Source organism: Rhipicephalus sanguineus, unplaced genomic scaffold (assembly GCF_013339695.2).
Source record: "Rhipicephalus sanguineus isolate Rsan-2018 unplaced genomic scaffold, BIME_Rsan_1.4 Seq461, whole genome shotgun sequence".
Taxonomy (NCBI): Eukaryota; Metazoa; Arthropoda; class Arachnida; order Ixodida; family Ixodidae; genus Rhipicephalus; species Rhipicephalus sanguineus.
In genome coordinates, this window is record NW_023615303.1 from 1 (window position 1) to 15,187 (window position 15,187).

A 15,187-nucleotide genomic window follows, 5' to 3' on the forward strand; every position below is an offset into this window, starting at 1 on the left:
CCTACGAGTTTTCAAACAGATCGATTGCCCTTCTTTGAGCTCCGTGCCGTGCTGCTGCTTGTTCCTTTTTTTTACGATTTGCTTGGCACTCATGTTGAGAAGCATCAGGCGGCAATATGCGAGCGGCTACCGCACATATTTAAGTTTAAAGCGCGATATGTTCTCGCTCTCTAACGGCCCATCCTGACGCATAGGAGCGCCACGCGAGGCAGTATCAGAGCATGTCAAAACTTCGTACACAATTCCATGGCAGAACGACAACAAATGGAGAGCGAGATGGCTATCTATCATGCAATTACAGGATGCGTTGTTCCTGAGTGCTCTACTTGCTAAAAGGATACGCAAACGTAACACTCTGGCCGGACTACATCGGCCTCTCGGAATACATTCAGCAATGTGCTGTCTGACATAAGTCAAGAGAGATCGATTCAAAGTACCTGCCAAAAGACAGGCTTTGGGTCAGCAAGTGGCCACGATGCGTCTTGCCCGCTGACGCCGTACGTGTGAACGATGCCGTAGAAGAGGACACCCACCCCGTTATGGCCGATAAGCACCACGGTCAAGGATACGCTTAGAAATAACAGTCATCCAACTGCGCCTCGAGTCCAGCCCAAAGGATGGGTCATTCTTCAACGAGATCATAGACGACGCCATGAGACCGGTAAGCCCTACCAGTACCTGGCTGCGATGTCCCTTCTTGTGAATGTGAACGTCTCTGTAAAAAAATAATGTAGTGTTACACTCAGCCGTTTGAACACCAGTCATGTCACTCAGGTCTTGTCATTTGTGTCATGCCGTATGATTTTAATACCATAAATCTTGTTATTTTTGTGCTCCGCGTGAACATTGTTAGGTTGTCTTTCAACTGGAACGTAGCACCATCGAGACATGAAGTCGTCTTCCAGCTACCCATTATATATATTATGTCCCACGCTTGCCGTTACTCTGTATTTTCATGGGTGTACTTCGAATGTCGATGACAGTTTGCTGCCTATTAGGTTAGCACTGACCATTCGCAAGTGTTCGTTGGTGTGAGTCTACATTAGTTTAGGAGACTCGTCATTAGCTTTGGAAATATTCTTAAAATGCGGTGACTCACGAGAAGGGAACAGACAAACCGTATGTGTCCTCGCCAGAGCACATGCACAGCCGCATATCATAACTTTACTTGCAGCTGGTAGCATATTCGGAAGGGTCACTTCTAATCAATGGTGTGGCTTTGCGTTTCCGGCATTTAGTTCAAGGAAGAAGAGAGGATTGAGGGAATATTGTTGACTGCAGGTGGACCTATACATGCAAAATATGCGCGTCATATGCTGGCAAGCAGATCGCCAACCCCTTGGCTCACAATTTGACCCACTGAGACGACGCCGAGGAAGTCGAGACCGAGCACATGCATCCTTTAGTCATGTACCATACATAACACAGCATTATACCCTAACCTGGAGAACGTACCCTCCCGCACACAAATCACTACACAAACAGCAGGAGAGATTACTTCGGGCTCTGCAGGTCACCACATTCTGACACCCAACCAGAAATCGCCGTATAGCTCCTACTCAATTTTTTCCGCAAGGCCGCTTCTGTGGAGAACCAGGGTCCCTCCAAAATGTAGCAGGAGGCTGCCTAATATCGCCACTAAAGCCCCCCAACCGTTACCATTACCACGAGCTTTGGGACAAAGCCTTGGCCAGCTCGAAGCTCGGTGATCTGCTATGGCTGGTAGCGCTGGCCAAGGACGCTGCCCAAGCTGAGAGTATCGTGAACTAAGGACCGCACTTCTGAGGTACCTTGTACATAGAAATGTTTATCCTCTCTCGCTGGTAATTACTCTACCCCGCGCCTTCCTTTAACGGATATCTTTCGCTGTTTAGATCAAGGCGAAACGCACAATAAAGCGAACGCAAGCCTGCGCTCTCTCAGCAACTCCACGCACTATGCCATACCTGCTAACTCAACGTAATCGCGTTACGCAGAGAGTCAAATATAACGAAGTGTTACGTCATGTTTCATTTTTTATTGTCCCGGTGCACATGTGATAGCCTATCAGGGGTATGAAAATATGCCATGAATAACTAAAGAATGCTGCAAAAAACAACATTCCCGAATTTTTCCAAAAGTCTGAAGAGTACGCATGCGTTAGCAATCACTGCAATTATATGATTTGAAGACCAACAACGTTATAAGAAGTCTAGAAATATGAATGTATATGTGCCTTCCTGCTCACTACAGCATCATTACTGGTGTCGGGACAGGGCACCTCTGACACTGTAGCATAAACCAAACGCTCGGTTATGCGATGCTCTGGCTTTATGAACTGCATACAGCGGGATAATAATTGGCTCGGACGTTCACTGCTGCATTCTGTGCAAATAACGAACATTTGTTGCAGTCTTCGTTAAGTTTCGCAGCGGCCCTGTAAAAGATGCAGAGCATGAATTAGAAATAACGTACAGAGAAAGCGCGCAAGCCACTGAGCAATGGCCAGGAGAGAAGGGACTCTAACGCGCTACACGGAGTGCAAAAACCAAAATAGCTCGCATGGAGATGGATAATAAAAGATAGGATAACAGCTTACTGCTTAGAGAGCTCACGTATTACGAAGCTCACAGTTTTGTTTCATTTTTCCAATTATCTTATTGTTGAAAGCTGAGCAGAAAAAAGTGCGCCGAGAGGCGACTTGACGAAACGTTGCATGTTCGTTTTTGCTACTTTCCAGAGAAAAAAAACACAAAAACGTTGACTACTAAAGGTGTCTATTCCTCTCGGATAAAAAATGTAACTCTTATTATAGCGAATATGCTTGTACATTTAAATGCGCCTATTAAGTATAAATTTCAAATGGAAACTTTAAACCCTCGTTTTCAGCTTCTTTCACCATGGCACAAAATTATCGCAAAGTTTGGTCATTTTCCCGGTTGTAGAAACCGCGACAACTTTATATGAATTGAACAGTTTTGTCAGAAGCGTGCAAACGGCACTTTGAGCGCATTCGCAGGCGTTTGATGAGTTCAGCTGTCTGGCAAACGTCGCAAAAGTCACGTTCCCCTGGGCTTTCATAGAACAACTAAAGTGTACTGGTTCGAAAGCGTGAAAAGTTGCAGCAACCTTTGTGCAGATTCAGTTTACATTCTGTTGAGATTGAGTACGGCGCTTATTAGCGACCTCTTACTAGCAACATGCTGGACGTGTTCCGTATGGAAATAATCAATAGCAGAATCTCTACATAGAGCAAAATCTTGGCCTGGCTCCGTATAACTGCATTAATGGTTGTGGCTGTCGCCAATATAGGTCTGCGGTGTACTGCAGTGAAAAAAAATCTAAACAAACGGGGTGACGATCTAGACTGGTAACGGTATTAAACCTCCAATGGCAAAGGGAGCGTCAATGTCATATTATGTGGACGTTAGTTGCCTGTATATCTGACCCGTGATCTCTGCACCAATACGCATCATTCTTTTTTTTTCTTAATTTCATTAAAACAGCTCCCTACTATAGGTGAGGTACGTAAGTGGTGGCATGACGTGCGCTTAACTTACAACTGAGCTTCACGGCTGGTTTGACCGTCCGAACAACCTCAGAAGCCTTTGCACAGTCGTACAGGGCAAGTTTGACGCGAGAGGTAGACACTGTTAAATATGTCCCTTGCATTGCAGGGGTGGCGTATCGCATTCTTTAAGGTGTTGTTCCTCTTACATAGGCGAAACAAGGCGACGTGTGAAAAATTACCTTCGTGAGCACAGGATCAAAATAGGGAGTGATGCACACTCATACTTGACAAAGCATTGGCGCGAACGTGGTTGCTATGTAAGCTTTTCTGACCCCGATGTTTATTTACACACAAGAATCGGGCAGTACACGAGGTGGGGAGCCTCCCATTTTGTGCGGAAAGATAAGGACTGGGTGAGTCAACCCTACTGGTACTGTATGATAAAGAGATAGCCTAACAAGGCCTCATTAGGATTGTCGCTGCTGACACTGTTCGTCATTTACATACTCTGTGTAACCTGGTACGCGAAGCTATCATTCATTTATTCATAGGTATTCTACAAATAAACTTCAGTTGTGAGATCAGAGCATGCCCTATGCACCCCTCTTATTGTCCCTCGTCTAGTTATGAGCAAGTTTTAACGAAATGAACTTCACACAACCACCGAACTTGTCTACTAATTCAGTCCTATTTATTCTTTCTTTCAACACGGTCGAGATTTCAAACTAGACAACTGGACCCAGGAGGGAGCAGAGAAGCAGGTTGAAGATGCTGTCGACATTCCTGCTGTGGGGTTCCGAGCCTGAGCTCATGAAGCTTAACTGTACTGGCGTGAGCTTGTTCTCGTTGATGCTGCTGATTCCAGTGATTACCGTGATGTTTTTCGTCCTTTGTTGTGGCTATTCATTTTGTGGAAGCTTGCCAAAAGGCAGTGCAGCTTTGTGACCCCCTATCTTCTCGTCGTCATACACGCGAGCGCCTTCTAATGTCTGGCCCTCTGCCTCTTTATAAGTAGGGTTCGCGTCACAACTTGCTAATGCCAAAACCTCAATTTCCTCATCAGGCGCAGGGTTTAATCAGACTTGCATTATCATACATGCCGTTAGAGAAGATAGGATAAAAATCGGATGCCGAATTCACGAAACTTTGCTTTTTCGCAAGTGACTTTTTCCATTGATCGACCGGCTTCACTAACCATATGTTCCACATCATGATTTGATGAAGTATTCTTTTACGGAACATCTTAGCCTACGATGTTTCATTGCTACGGGCCCAGAGTTTCAGCCGGATCGATCACAGTTATCCTGCGCGGCATTCAAGTTACCTGCCACAAACCACGCCACTACTTGAAGCCGCCTTGGTAAAAGACCCTTACAAGTCGGGCAAGGAGTCACGCGTCCAGATATAATTTCGTGGCCTAATCCTAGAATTGCACCATGTAAATTCCATAACGAGTGGGTAATTGAGAGGCACCAGAAAAATGAGTTATAATTCACCACCATCATCATCAACCACAGCATCAAAAAAGACAGTCAATTAATGCGCGGAGTATGGTGCAGAAAAAAGCATGATCTCTCAAGCTCCAATGCTGACAGTGATGATGATGATTGTAATAAAGCGTTCAGCTTAAGTCGTCTTAGGCAGACGCATAACGGAACCAGTGTGTTTTTCTTCAATGTGTGGACATATGCGCATAAGTTGTGACGAACGCCATCGTTCGTCGGGAAGCGAGACTGGATGCTCTGGGCAGCGACGGACTGCACCTCTTGACGGACATATTCAGTAAGTGCTTCCCACAAAAGGACCAGATGCGTTTGCAAAATTTTGCTTCATTTGGTGTTTATCATAGGTTCACTTAGTCGCTGCTGTCAAAACTAAAGCAATACTGATTTTGGTTTCGACCATAGCATCGGATGTCCATGCCGGATGGACTCAAGTGCTTACACTTTTTTTTTCCACGTAGCAACTCCAGTAAAAGGCTTAGTTATGCATTTAAATACTTACTGTCACTCCGTCGAAATTCAACAGCCACGCACGACATGAGAAAACCTATAATTAATATCCTAATCTCAGTGAAAAGGTGCATATAGCCAAGCTTCAAATGTTATACCTTGTCGATAAAAAATCCTGATAAAGAATGTGGTCTTGCAACAAGGAAACTTACAACCATTTCTTCGTATTTACATTTATTCTACTATACAAGGGACTTGCGCCCCTTTGTACATAAAGCTTTGCAACCCAAATAACCGCAACAGCAGCGTTTAGTGCAGCCACAAAATGAAGAATACCATCGTAGGATCCAAGGTTGTCCCTCCAGTAACCTGTAAAATCAAATATATAATAAGGGCCGTGTCTTAAAATGGTACTCTTGTGGGTCTGCAATCGTGATAAAGGCAAATTGATCAATTCTCGGGCCATATAAAAAGTGTTTCATAAATATGTCTCATACACGTCGGTTTAAAGAGGCATACATCAGTTCAGCCTAGCTGTGGACCTTTAGGAGCCATGGAACATATTTTGTTAGAGTGCCAGGAATACAAAGAAACACCTTATCTCCACAGCAGAATCGCTTCTCGCTTTTCGAGCTACAATATGTATCCAAAACATACTTCCTTTTATGTATTCTCTTCTCTGTTGACCCCACGCAGGATCACTTTTGGTAGTTATCTTAGTGATGTCTAAGTGTAAAGCTTTATTATTTGTATGCTCTCCCAAGCACTGTTTTCGGGCGCCACTGGTGGCACGTCTTTCATCTTCTTTCTAGAGCTGGTTAGCTTCGGAACGACCCAATGACAGGCTCATATGCTCCCATTTCTGAAGGGTAGGTGTGTAGCCCTGTTATTAAAAAAGTTCCCTTCGGATCGTGAGGACCCGGTTTCCCAGCCCTGCCAAATAATCTTATATTGTTTCAACAACGGGCATGTTTAGACCAGCCTTAAAATCTTTGGTACTCGCAGAAAACCAGAGGTGGGTATGTTCCACGGTAAATGGCTTGTAGAGCACGTGCGATCGTCTAACGAAAGCTCTGCTCGGTGAAGTAGAGCACGTGAAACTCGTGAAAAACAGAGAGAGGAACAAAAAGACAATAGGAAGAGAGAAAGACAGACGAAGAGCAAGAAGGACAAATGAATGATGGAAAGACAGCGAAAAAGATAAATAAAGAGAAATAAAGGGAATAAACACGTAAAAAGATAGAAAAGGAGAAACAAAAAGAAACAAGCGTGAAATAAAGAGGGCAAGAAAAGAGAGCAAGACGGAAATAGAAAGAAAGAAAACAAAGAAAGAGAGAGCAAGAAGCAGAGGGGAGAGAGAGAAAGACTGAGAAAGAAAACTAAAGATGGAAAGCGCGAAAAAGAGCAATAAATAGAGAGAGAAAGAAAAATAGAAGCAGATATAAGAAATAGGGAGACAAAAAGAATAAAGAAAAAAACATGGCTGATCCCTCCGTCGTAGGAATCGGCTCATCCCTCCGTAGTAGGAAACGCAAGGAGTGATTTATTGTATTCCTTGTGCGCATTGTGGCGCTTCATACGCGCGGCAAACAAAGAACTTCCCAGAGAGGCTGCGGCAACACAGGAACGACGTCCGCAAGTTCGACTGACAAAGGAGTGCACTAGCTGAGCATAGCGAGGTGAACGACCACGACATCTAGGTCAATTACCACAAGTGACTTTTGTGGATTCCTGACGAAGTCAGGCAACACCGGACAACGTGAACCGGTCTGTAGGTGCGCTGCCGAGCGTCTATTTCAATGAACTACGGCACGTCAATCAAACCAAGCGTCACCCCCCGACTTGAAGAGATGAAGTCTTTATAAACTCTGTTGCTCTCTGGGGCCCCACAGTCACCCCTGAAGAAGGGCCCGAGTTGGACCCGAAACATCGGGTTTTAAAGTAAAAAGATGTGGTTTGTGTCACTTTTTCAATAAAATTTCTGTTATACTGATCCCTCCATCGTAGAAATTGGTATAACACAAAAGAATAAGCAATCCACTACTACTGTCTTGACAGAGGTAATTGATTGTTTAGTGTGCATTGATATGAGAGCTTCTACTGTGTATATGGTTTTTGGCAGTTATAGCACCATTTGAAGTGGACGCACTCCCGCTGACGCCTAGTGGCACATCTCCATCCCGACGACTAACGCCCATGATCATCATTCAACCGTTGTGGTACCTAAACATGTTAACATATACAGGACACAATCCATCGTGAATCCCTCGCAAAGATGGCATCAAGAAACACACAATGAGCACTCCTACTTGATATGCACTCCTCAAAAACGTCGTCAACTGGGGAGAGCAACGGCAAGGCGCACGCTCCCAGAGTAGTAGCGTAACCTAAGCCTGTGCTCGTGCATACACTAACAAATTGCGCTTAAGCAACACTGGAGCAGAGGTTCGTAGCTTGAGCTGTGAACGCACGATGGCTTTCCACGTCCCGCGGGCCTCTGTCTCGCTCCACCAAGGCATTGCATGCGCCCGTCGACACCGTTCTCTTTATGCAGCGCTTATTGCAGCTCTTCTATATGGCAGTGCTATCGCATTCGAATCAGTACGCGGCGGAGAAACGTTGTTGGTGCATGTGGAATCTGCTCTATTCAAACAAGGAGCCGTCACGCTCTAACACGAAGCAAAATACAAAGAAGGCAAGTGCATCTAGGGCGACTCCTTGACGCAAGCCATCCAGCTTCCTCGCTGGCATTGAGACGCTTTAACTGCGTCGTCGCCGAATCGCTCCCTATCGTCGGTGATTGTCAGTGTCATAGCGCAATACTTGATTTCACCTTTCGCAGGCGGCCACAACGGCTTGTAAGCGAAGAGTGCCGTGCGAAAGAGATGTAAGGCGCGTTCGTCAAGCTTCCTACGTGTTCTTCGATGGCGCAAGTGATTAAACGCCAGCATTAATCGTCGCGGACCGAGAGATCACGGGTTCGATTCCCGGTGACGGAACTTTTAACAGCGAAGCTGTTCTTAGTCGAGGCTTTCATTTCCGGGGTCGTGGTAGCGGTGATCACGTGGCCTCGTAATGTGGCGAGAGTGAAGCTTCGCAGGAAGGGGAGTTCTGCGTGTGCTTCGAGAGGAGAGGGCAACGGCGGAAGATGTCGAGGGCGTGCTGCGAGAGGCGAAAATGGAGGATGTCGTGTGGTGAAACTTGGAGAAACGCTCCAGGTTGGGGTGAAGGTGAGGCGCAGTGGATTGTTAAATAGTGTGTAGGGCCAGTGTTTAGAAGTTGGGCTTTCAAGATGGCCAAAATTTCTAATTCTCCCGATGAAGAAACCGCTAGACAAAACGACAGCTGGCTCGAGGACGAGCATGTTGTCGACGAGCCAACCATTACGTTCGCGCTAGAGACGCCTAGTCTAAGCGCCAATCGAACGGAAGACTCTAAAAACATAGAGGTACGTGCTGGATGGATTTATCTTGTATTTTTTAAGGCGAAGCATTTCTTAGCGAACCTCAGGCACTTTGGCCGTTTCTATCTACGTATCTATCTATCTACCTGTCTTGCCGCTTACGTCTGGGCGCTCTCCTGGTCATCACCATAATTGTAATATACCGAAATTGCATAGCAAGGGATCAGTGTATGACTAACACGATTCACTGGTCATCACATTAATAACGCAAAATACCTGTCGCGTACGTCATGAAAATCTTTCTCTCAGTCATGTGGCACATACCCGTAAACCAGAGTTAATGTTATGTGGGCATGTGCCACAGGTGATGCAGAGTCTCAGCCAACACAGTAACCGCGAACACACTGACACGTACGAAAAGTGATAATAATAATAATTCTTCGGGTTTTATGTCCGAAAACCGCAATATGATATGAGAGACGCCGTAGCGAAGGGCTCCGGGAATTATGACCATCGTGTATTCTTTAACGTATACCCAGATCGCAGCGAACACGGGCATCTAACATTTTGCCTCCATTCAAATACTGGGATCGAAACCGCGACATTCGGGTCAGCAGCCGAGCACCTGAACCGCTACACCACTGCGACCGACGCAAGGAAAGTGAGGAAACTGAAGACAGAGCCCCTGGAAGACGCTCAACTACCATTCACTTGTCCACGTGGTCCGCAACGTTGATCACGTGGATTACGCAAAAACCGGCGTCAGTGCTTACTACAATAAATCCGCTGAGAGAACCAGGCTTCTCATCATTATCGGTGACTTCAACATTGTTGTATAGAGAGCCAACAACGCCTGGTCCTTATACTGCGTGAATACGGCTTATTTGTGCAGAGGGCATCAAAAGAGCTCGCTGCCATGCCCACGACAGGAGGCATCATAGATCATTTCGTCGTAAGAGGCATCCAGGATTTCCACCATCTGCACTATACCTCGCGCTTCACTACACTTGACTTCTCATAGCCGCGATCACGAACGGATCTGAAACAAGTCCGATCCAGCTGCTGGTGCTCACTGATCACGGTGATGATGACCTTGTTCAAGAACTGTCAAGAACCCCTACTACTCATACACACGGGTTCGTGAAACGTGCGTGCGTTGTCCGTCATAACGGATAAATATAAGCAAAACAACTGTAACTGTGACTGTAACGTACGTACAGTGCGCCTTCGCGTGCCACTCGGCTGTGTATATATCTAGGGGAACTTTCTTGAATAAAGCTTAGTAGCGAGTAACGCCTGTCCTGTACATCTGTGTAACTTCTTTGTCCTGTTCGGATTTGCGCTATCCAGTATTGCAGAATACAAGCACCGCATGTCAGCTTATCGCGTGTGGTGTTGGTAACACCCATGTTGCTGTTGCTATCGTTACGTAACTGTAAACAAATGGTTATATCATAGATATGCGACTCTTCAACATATCAATGTGCGTATACCATTTCCATATTTCTCTAGGGCCACTCCGTAACGTTTCGCTCAATGTGAAAAATTACGCCACAGTCACCATCCCGCGCATGCTTCGCATAACGTTGATTCCCAGGGTACGTGGGATCTGCCGAGATTTTTTTTTCTGTAATCATTCGTTTCTGGTGTGTTTTACCAACTCCATGTCCGTGACGTAAATACGTCAGCGACGCCTTGATGGACCCCGGCATAAAACACTTTCGTGTTGAAAATAAAGTGAAACAAGTAAAGCCAGCGAGTTCCGCTCTCTTCATTCAGGCTTCACACGACTAGTGCGAAGCTACCATAATTTTGTAAGATAATTGTCTGCGTTACAAAGGACGTACTTTTCTCGCTGAATCAGTATACAAATGCCCAAGCTTTTAGGCATAGAAATGCTTACGCTCGTGTCTTCAAAGACAATAACCTAACAGTACTGCAGATTGGGCTAGATGGTCAGGATTCACTGTGGGCGAAGCGCAAGAAACGTAGACGGAAAAGAGGAGAACGATACGAGTTAGTTAGTTAGTGTGTTAGTTAGTTTTCTTGCGTGTAACTTCTGTGATTAAAAACCAGTTGAAGTGTAGCGCCCGTCTTGTGCCGTTCTCCTCTTTTACGTCTACATTTCTCGCGCTTCTTCCACAATAAGCTAATTGATGATGTTTGAATCAGCCTATCACAACCACTATATTTGTTATCTCGCCTGTATATACCATGACCAGAAATATACTTTTTTTCCAGTCCAGAAATGACGCTGTAGAAGAGAACTCCCAAAGGTAAATATTACCTGTGGCTCGTTTTTGTAAGTGTCGACTTTGCCCATACATATTTTTTTAAAGACACTTGTTAACATCTTTTGGAGATTCCTGCCTCCCAATACTCTCAGAACAAACTTTATTCCGAAAGAAGAGTTAAGGTACATCTTTAAAGAGAGTTACCGATGTGGCAAGTTAACCCTCGCCAAAAAGATCAACGGTTTTTCCCATGGTGAGATATGAATATTGAATAGCGGTACGAAATCATTCATCAAGAAAAACAAGCGCCGCTGAGTAATCAGCAAATCAGGTAGAAATGCAGCCAAGCAATTTTGACTGGGCTATAGTATCCAGGACAACCGCGTTACCCTAATGTGATACAGCAGCAAACACGAAGAAACTGAACTTCTCTTGGTAAGGAGGTGTCAAGCCGGAAGTGTAGAGAGATGAACTATTGCACTTCAAAGAATTCGCCATTGATGTGTTTAGGGAATTGCCAGCATGATAAAAAACATGGTTGATCCATCCGTCATAGGAATCGGAATAACACGAAAGTAAAGCGTGCCCTTACAGAAGTAACTGAATGTTGACTGTACATTGATATAAGAGAGTTTGCAAAATGTATATTGATGTCTGGCAGCTACAGCACCGTTTAACGTGGATGCGCCCACTTCGATGGTTGGTGGTATACATCTCCATTCCGACTACTAACATCCCTGCTAAATGATTAAACAAACCCTTGTGGTGTAGTAGTTAACGGTGAAAGCATAATCAGAGAACTAGGTGTGATAGCCAGAAGAGCGTTGCATATGGACGCAGAACTTGGTCGTCATCCCGCGGCTAGTTGAATTGTGATTGAACACCACGGCCGGACTAGAGGGAAACGCAAAGCGCGTCGTGCCGCCCCAGTAGCCCGGCCGCAATTTTTCTCGGGTGAGCACGTGAGCGGGGGACGGGTGTAACAGCCAGGGGAGGCAGGCGCGCGTCGCAGAGCTATGAGCGAGGCCAACGCTTTTACGACGCTTGGCTAAGGTCTCCACATCGCGGTGGTTAAGGCATTGACAAAATTGAACTTCTATTGAAAACGCGCCGAATGGGAGGGACGTGTAACGCGTTGCAGGTGCTAATCGCGGAGGCCGCAGTAATGACGAATTACTTTACTCTATACCTCTCCCAGAGGGCAACACCACCCCGCCGACCGGGAGAGTGGTAGATATAAAAGGCGCGTTTGTAAAGCCTCTAAAGGTTGTGACCGTGGCGCAGTGGATAGCGTGCCCGACATCTGCTGTTGCGGACCGAGCGGTCGTGGGTTCGATGCCCGTTGATGGAACTTTTTTTTGCCATCTGATCTGTATATTTTTTCGACGTCATTTCCGTGACGGAAATACGTCACTGTAGTCTTGGTGGACCCCGGCATAAAACACTTTCGTGTTCAAACAACGAATACATAAAGAAACCATTATGAAATTAATCACTTTAAATGCAGTATCTTCCAGCCATGTACGAACTATCCGAACTATCCGGCGAGCTAATTTCGGATAGAATTCCGGGAATTTAAAAAAAATATTCGGCAGATCCCACGTGCCGTGGGAATCGATGATATGCGAAGCATGCGCGGGATGGTCACTGTGGCGTAATTTTTCGTATTAGGCGAAACGTTACGGAATGACGCTAAAGAAATGTGTAAGCGGTATAACCACACCAATTTGCTGAAGAGTCGCATATGTATCATATAATCAGTTCTTTACAGTTGCCCTATCAGGCAGGCGTGGTTTATTATCCCCTTCATATTTCTGTTTCCCTACGTTCGGGTTGGGGCACCTACTGTTTTGTTATTTTTCAGCCCCACCATGATTACGATAGCTTTGACATGCGCAAAGCTATCGTAATCAAGCAAGCTAAGCTCTGGTGCCATTTTTGCGCGGTTGACATGCGCAAAAAAGGCACCAGAGCTTAGCTGGCTTGCCCTACCGGCATTTTAAATGCGAAGCATGTCGGAGCGAACCTCAGGCACTTTGGCCGTTTCTATCTATCTATCTATCTATCTATCTATCTATCTATCTATCTATCTATCTATCTATCTATCTATATCTATCTATCTATCTATCTATCTATCTATCTAGCTAGCTAGCCGCCTACGTCTGGGCGCTCTCCTGGTCGTCTCCATAAATAGTAGTATACCAAAATTGGCCTAGCAGAAGATCAGTATATGACGAACACGATTCACTGGTCATGACATGAATAACGCAAAATACCTGTTGCGTACGTCATGAAACCCTTTCTCTCAGTCACGTTTGGCACATACCCGTAAACCAGAGTTAATGTTATGCGGGTATGTGCCACAGGTGACACAGAGTCTCAACCAACAACGTAACAGCGAACACACATTGACATGCAAGGAAAGTGATAATAATAATAATAATTGTTGGGGTTTTATGTCCGAAAACCACGATATGGTATGAGAGACGCCGTAGCGAATGGCTCCGGAAATTTGGCCATTGGGTATTCTTTAACGTGTACCGAGATCGCACAGAAAACGGGCATCTAGCATTTTGCCTCTATCCAAATGCGACTGCCGCGGCCGGCATTGAACCCGCGACCTTCGGGTCAGCCGCCGAGCACCTTAACCGCTACACCACCGCGGCGAACGCAAAGAAAGTGAGGAAGCTGAAGACAGAAACCCCTGGAAGACGCTCAAGTACCCTCCACTCGTCCACATGGTCCGCAACGTGGACCACGTGGATTACGCAAAAACCGGCGTCAATGCTTCCTACAATAAATCTGCTGAGAGACCCAGGCCTCTCATCATTACCGGTGTCTTGAACATTGATTTATCAAGACCCAAAAATGCTTGGTGCTTATATTGCGTGAAAGACGGATTGGGTGTGCCGAGGGAATCAAAAGACCTCGCTGCCACGTCCACGATAGGAGGCATCAAAGATCATTTCATCGTAAGAGGTATTCAGGATTTCCACCAGCTGTGCTATACCTCGCACTTCACTACACTTAGACCCCTCGTAACCGCGATCCCGAACGGATCCGATTAACAAGTCCGGTCCAGCTGCTGGTGCTCTCTGATCACGGTGATGATGACCTCGTTCGAGAACTAAGAACCCCTTCTACACATACACACGGGTTCGTGAAACGTGCGTGCGTTCTCCTTCATAGCGGACAAGTATAAGCATTACAACTGTAACTGTGACCGTAAAGTGCGTGCAATGCGCCTGCGCGTGTCATTCGGCTGTGTATATATCTAAGGAAACTTTCCTGAATGAAGCTTAGTTGCGACTTACGCCTGTCCTGTGGGTCTGTGTTTCTTTGTCCTGTTCGGATTCGCGCTATCGAAGTACTGATGAATATAAGCACTGCATATCAGCTTACCGCGTCTGGTGTTGGTAACACCCATGTTTGTGTTGCCATCGCTACGCAAATGTAAACAACTGGTTATACAATAAATATGCGACTCTTCAACATATGAGTGTGCGTATACCACTTCCATACTTCTCTAGCGTCATTCCGTAACGTTTCGCTCGATGTGAAACATTACGCCACAGTCACCATCCCGCGCATGCTTCGCATAACATCGATTTCCACGGTACGTGGGATCTGCCAATTTTTTATGATTTCTGACTTTATTTAATTAGAAAGAAAACGGGAACATTAGATCAGTTCACTGTCACATTAAGTAGCAAGGTCGACGAGATGTGACATGCAGCCGATTTTTACACTCAATCCGGTGCATATACTTTGATAGAGGTGTAATTTGAGCTGCGACGCAAATATTCTGTACGCGAGGCGAACAGAGCTCATGTATTCTTAGTCTCATTAGTAATGCTACCGATTAGTGTTCTTGGAGACCGTGCTCTTATTTTGCACTTGAATGGGATGTTTACTTATCTTCTGTAAGTGAGGCATATGTAAGCAGTGGAGCTTCAAGGATGTAGGAATATTATTCTTAACCTTATTTATAATCGTCACCAAAAGTTGCACTAATTTAATAATAACGAAGAATGAGTTCCGGTGCCTTTACCTTATGTACTCTCTGAAATTGAACGCCATATTATGTTTCTCAGTAGTAAGACTGTTG

At 45.5% G+C, this 15,187-nt stretch overlaps 1 protein-coding gene across 1 annotated transcript in view; it reads right to left on the reverse strand.

The window, feature by feature from the left end:
* Positions 1-5,713: 5,713 nt before the first annotated feature.
* LOC119377430 (uncharacterized) overlaps positions 5,714-15,187 on the reverse strand; it is a gene marked incomplete at its 3' end in the record, with an annotated part of 53,616 nt that continues 44,142 nt past the window's right edge. The window contains exon 5 of the mRNA XM_037646901.2: positions 5,714-5,811. Coding sequence (XP_037502829.2) covers positions 5,714-5,811 — 98 coding nt within the window. The remainder of the gene's footprint in view (positions 5,812-15,187) is intronic.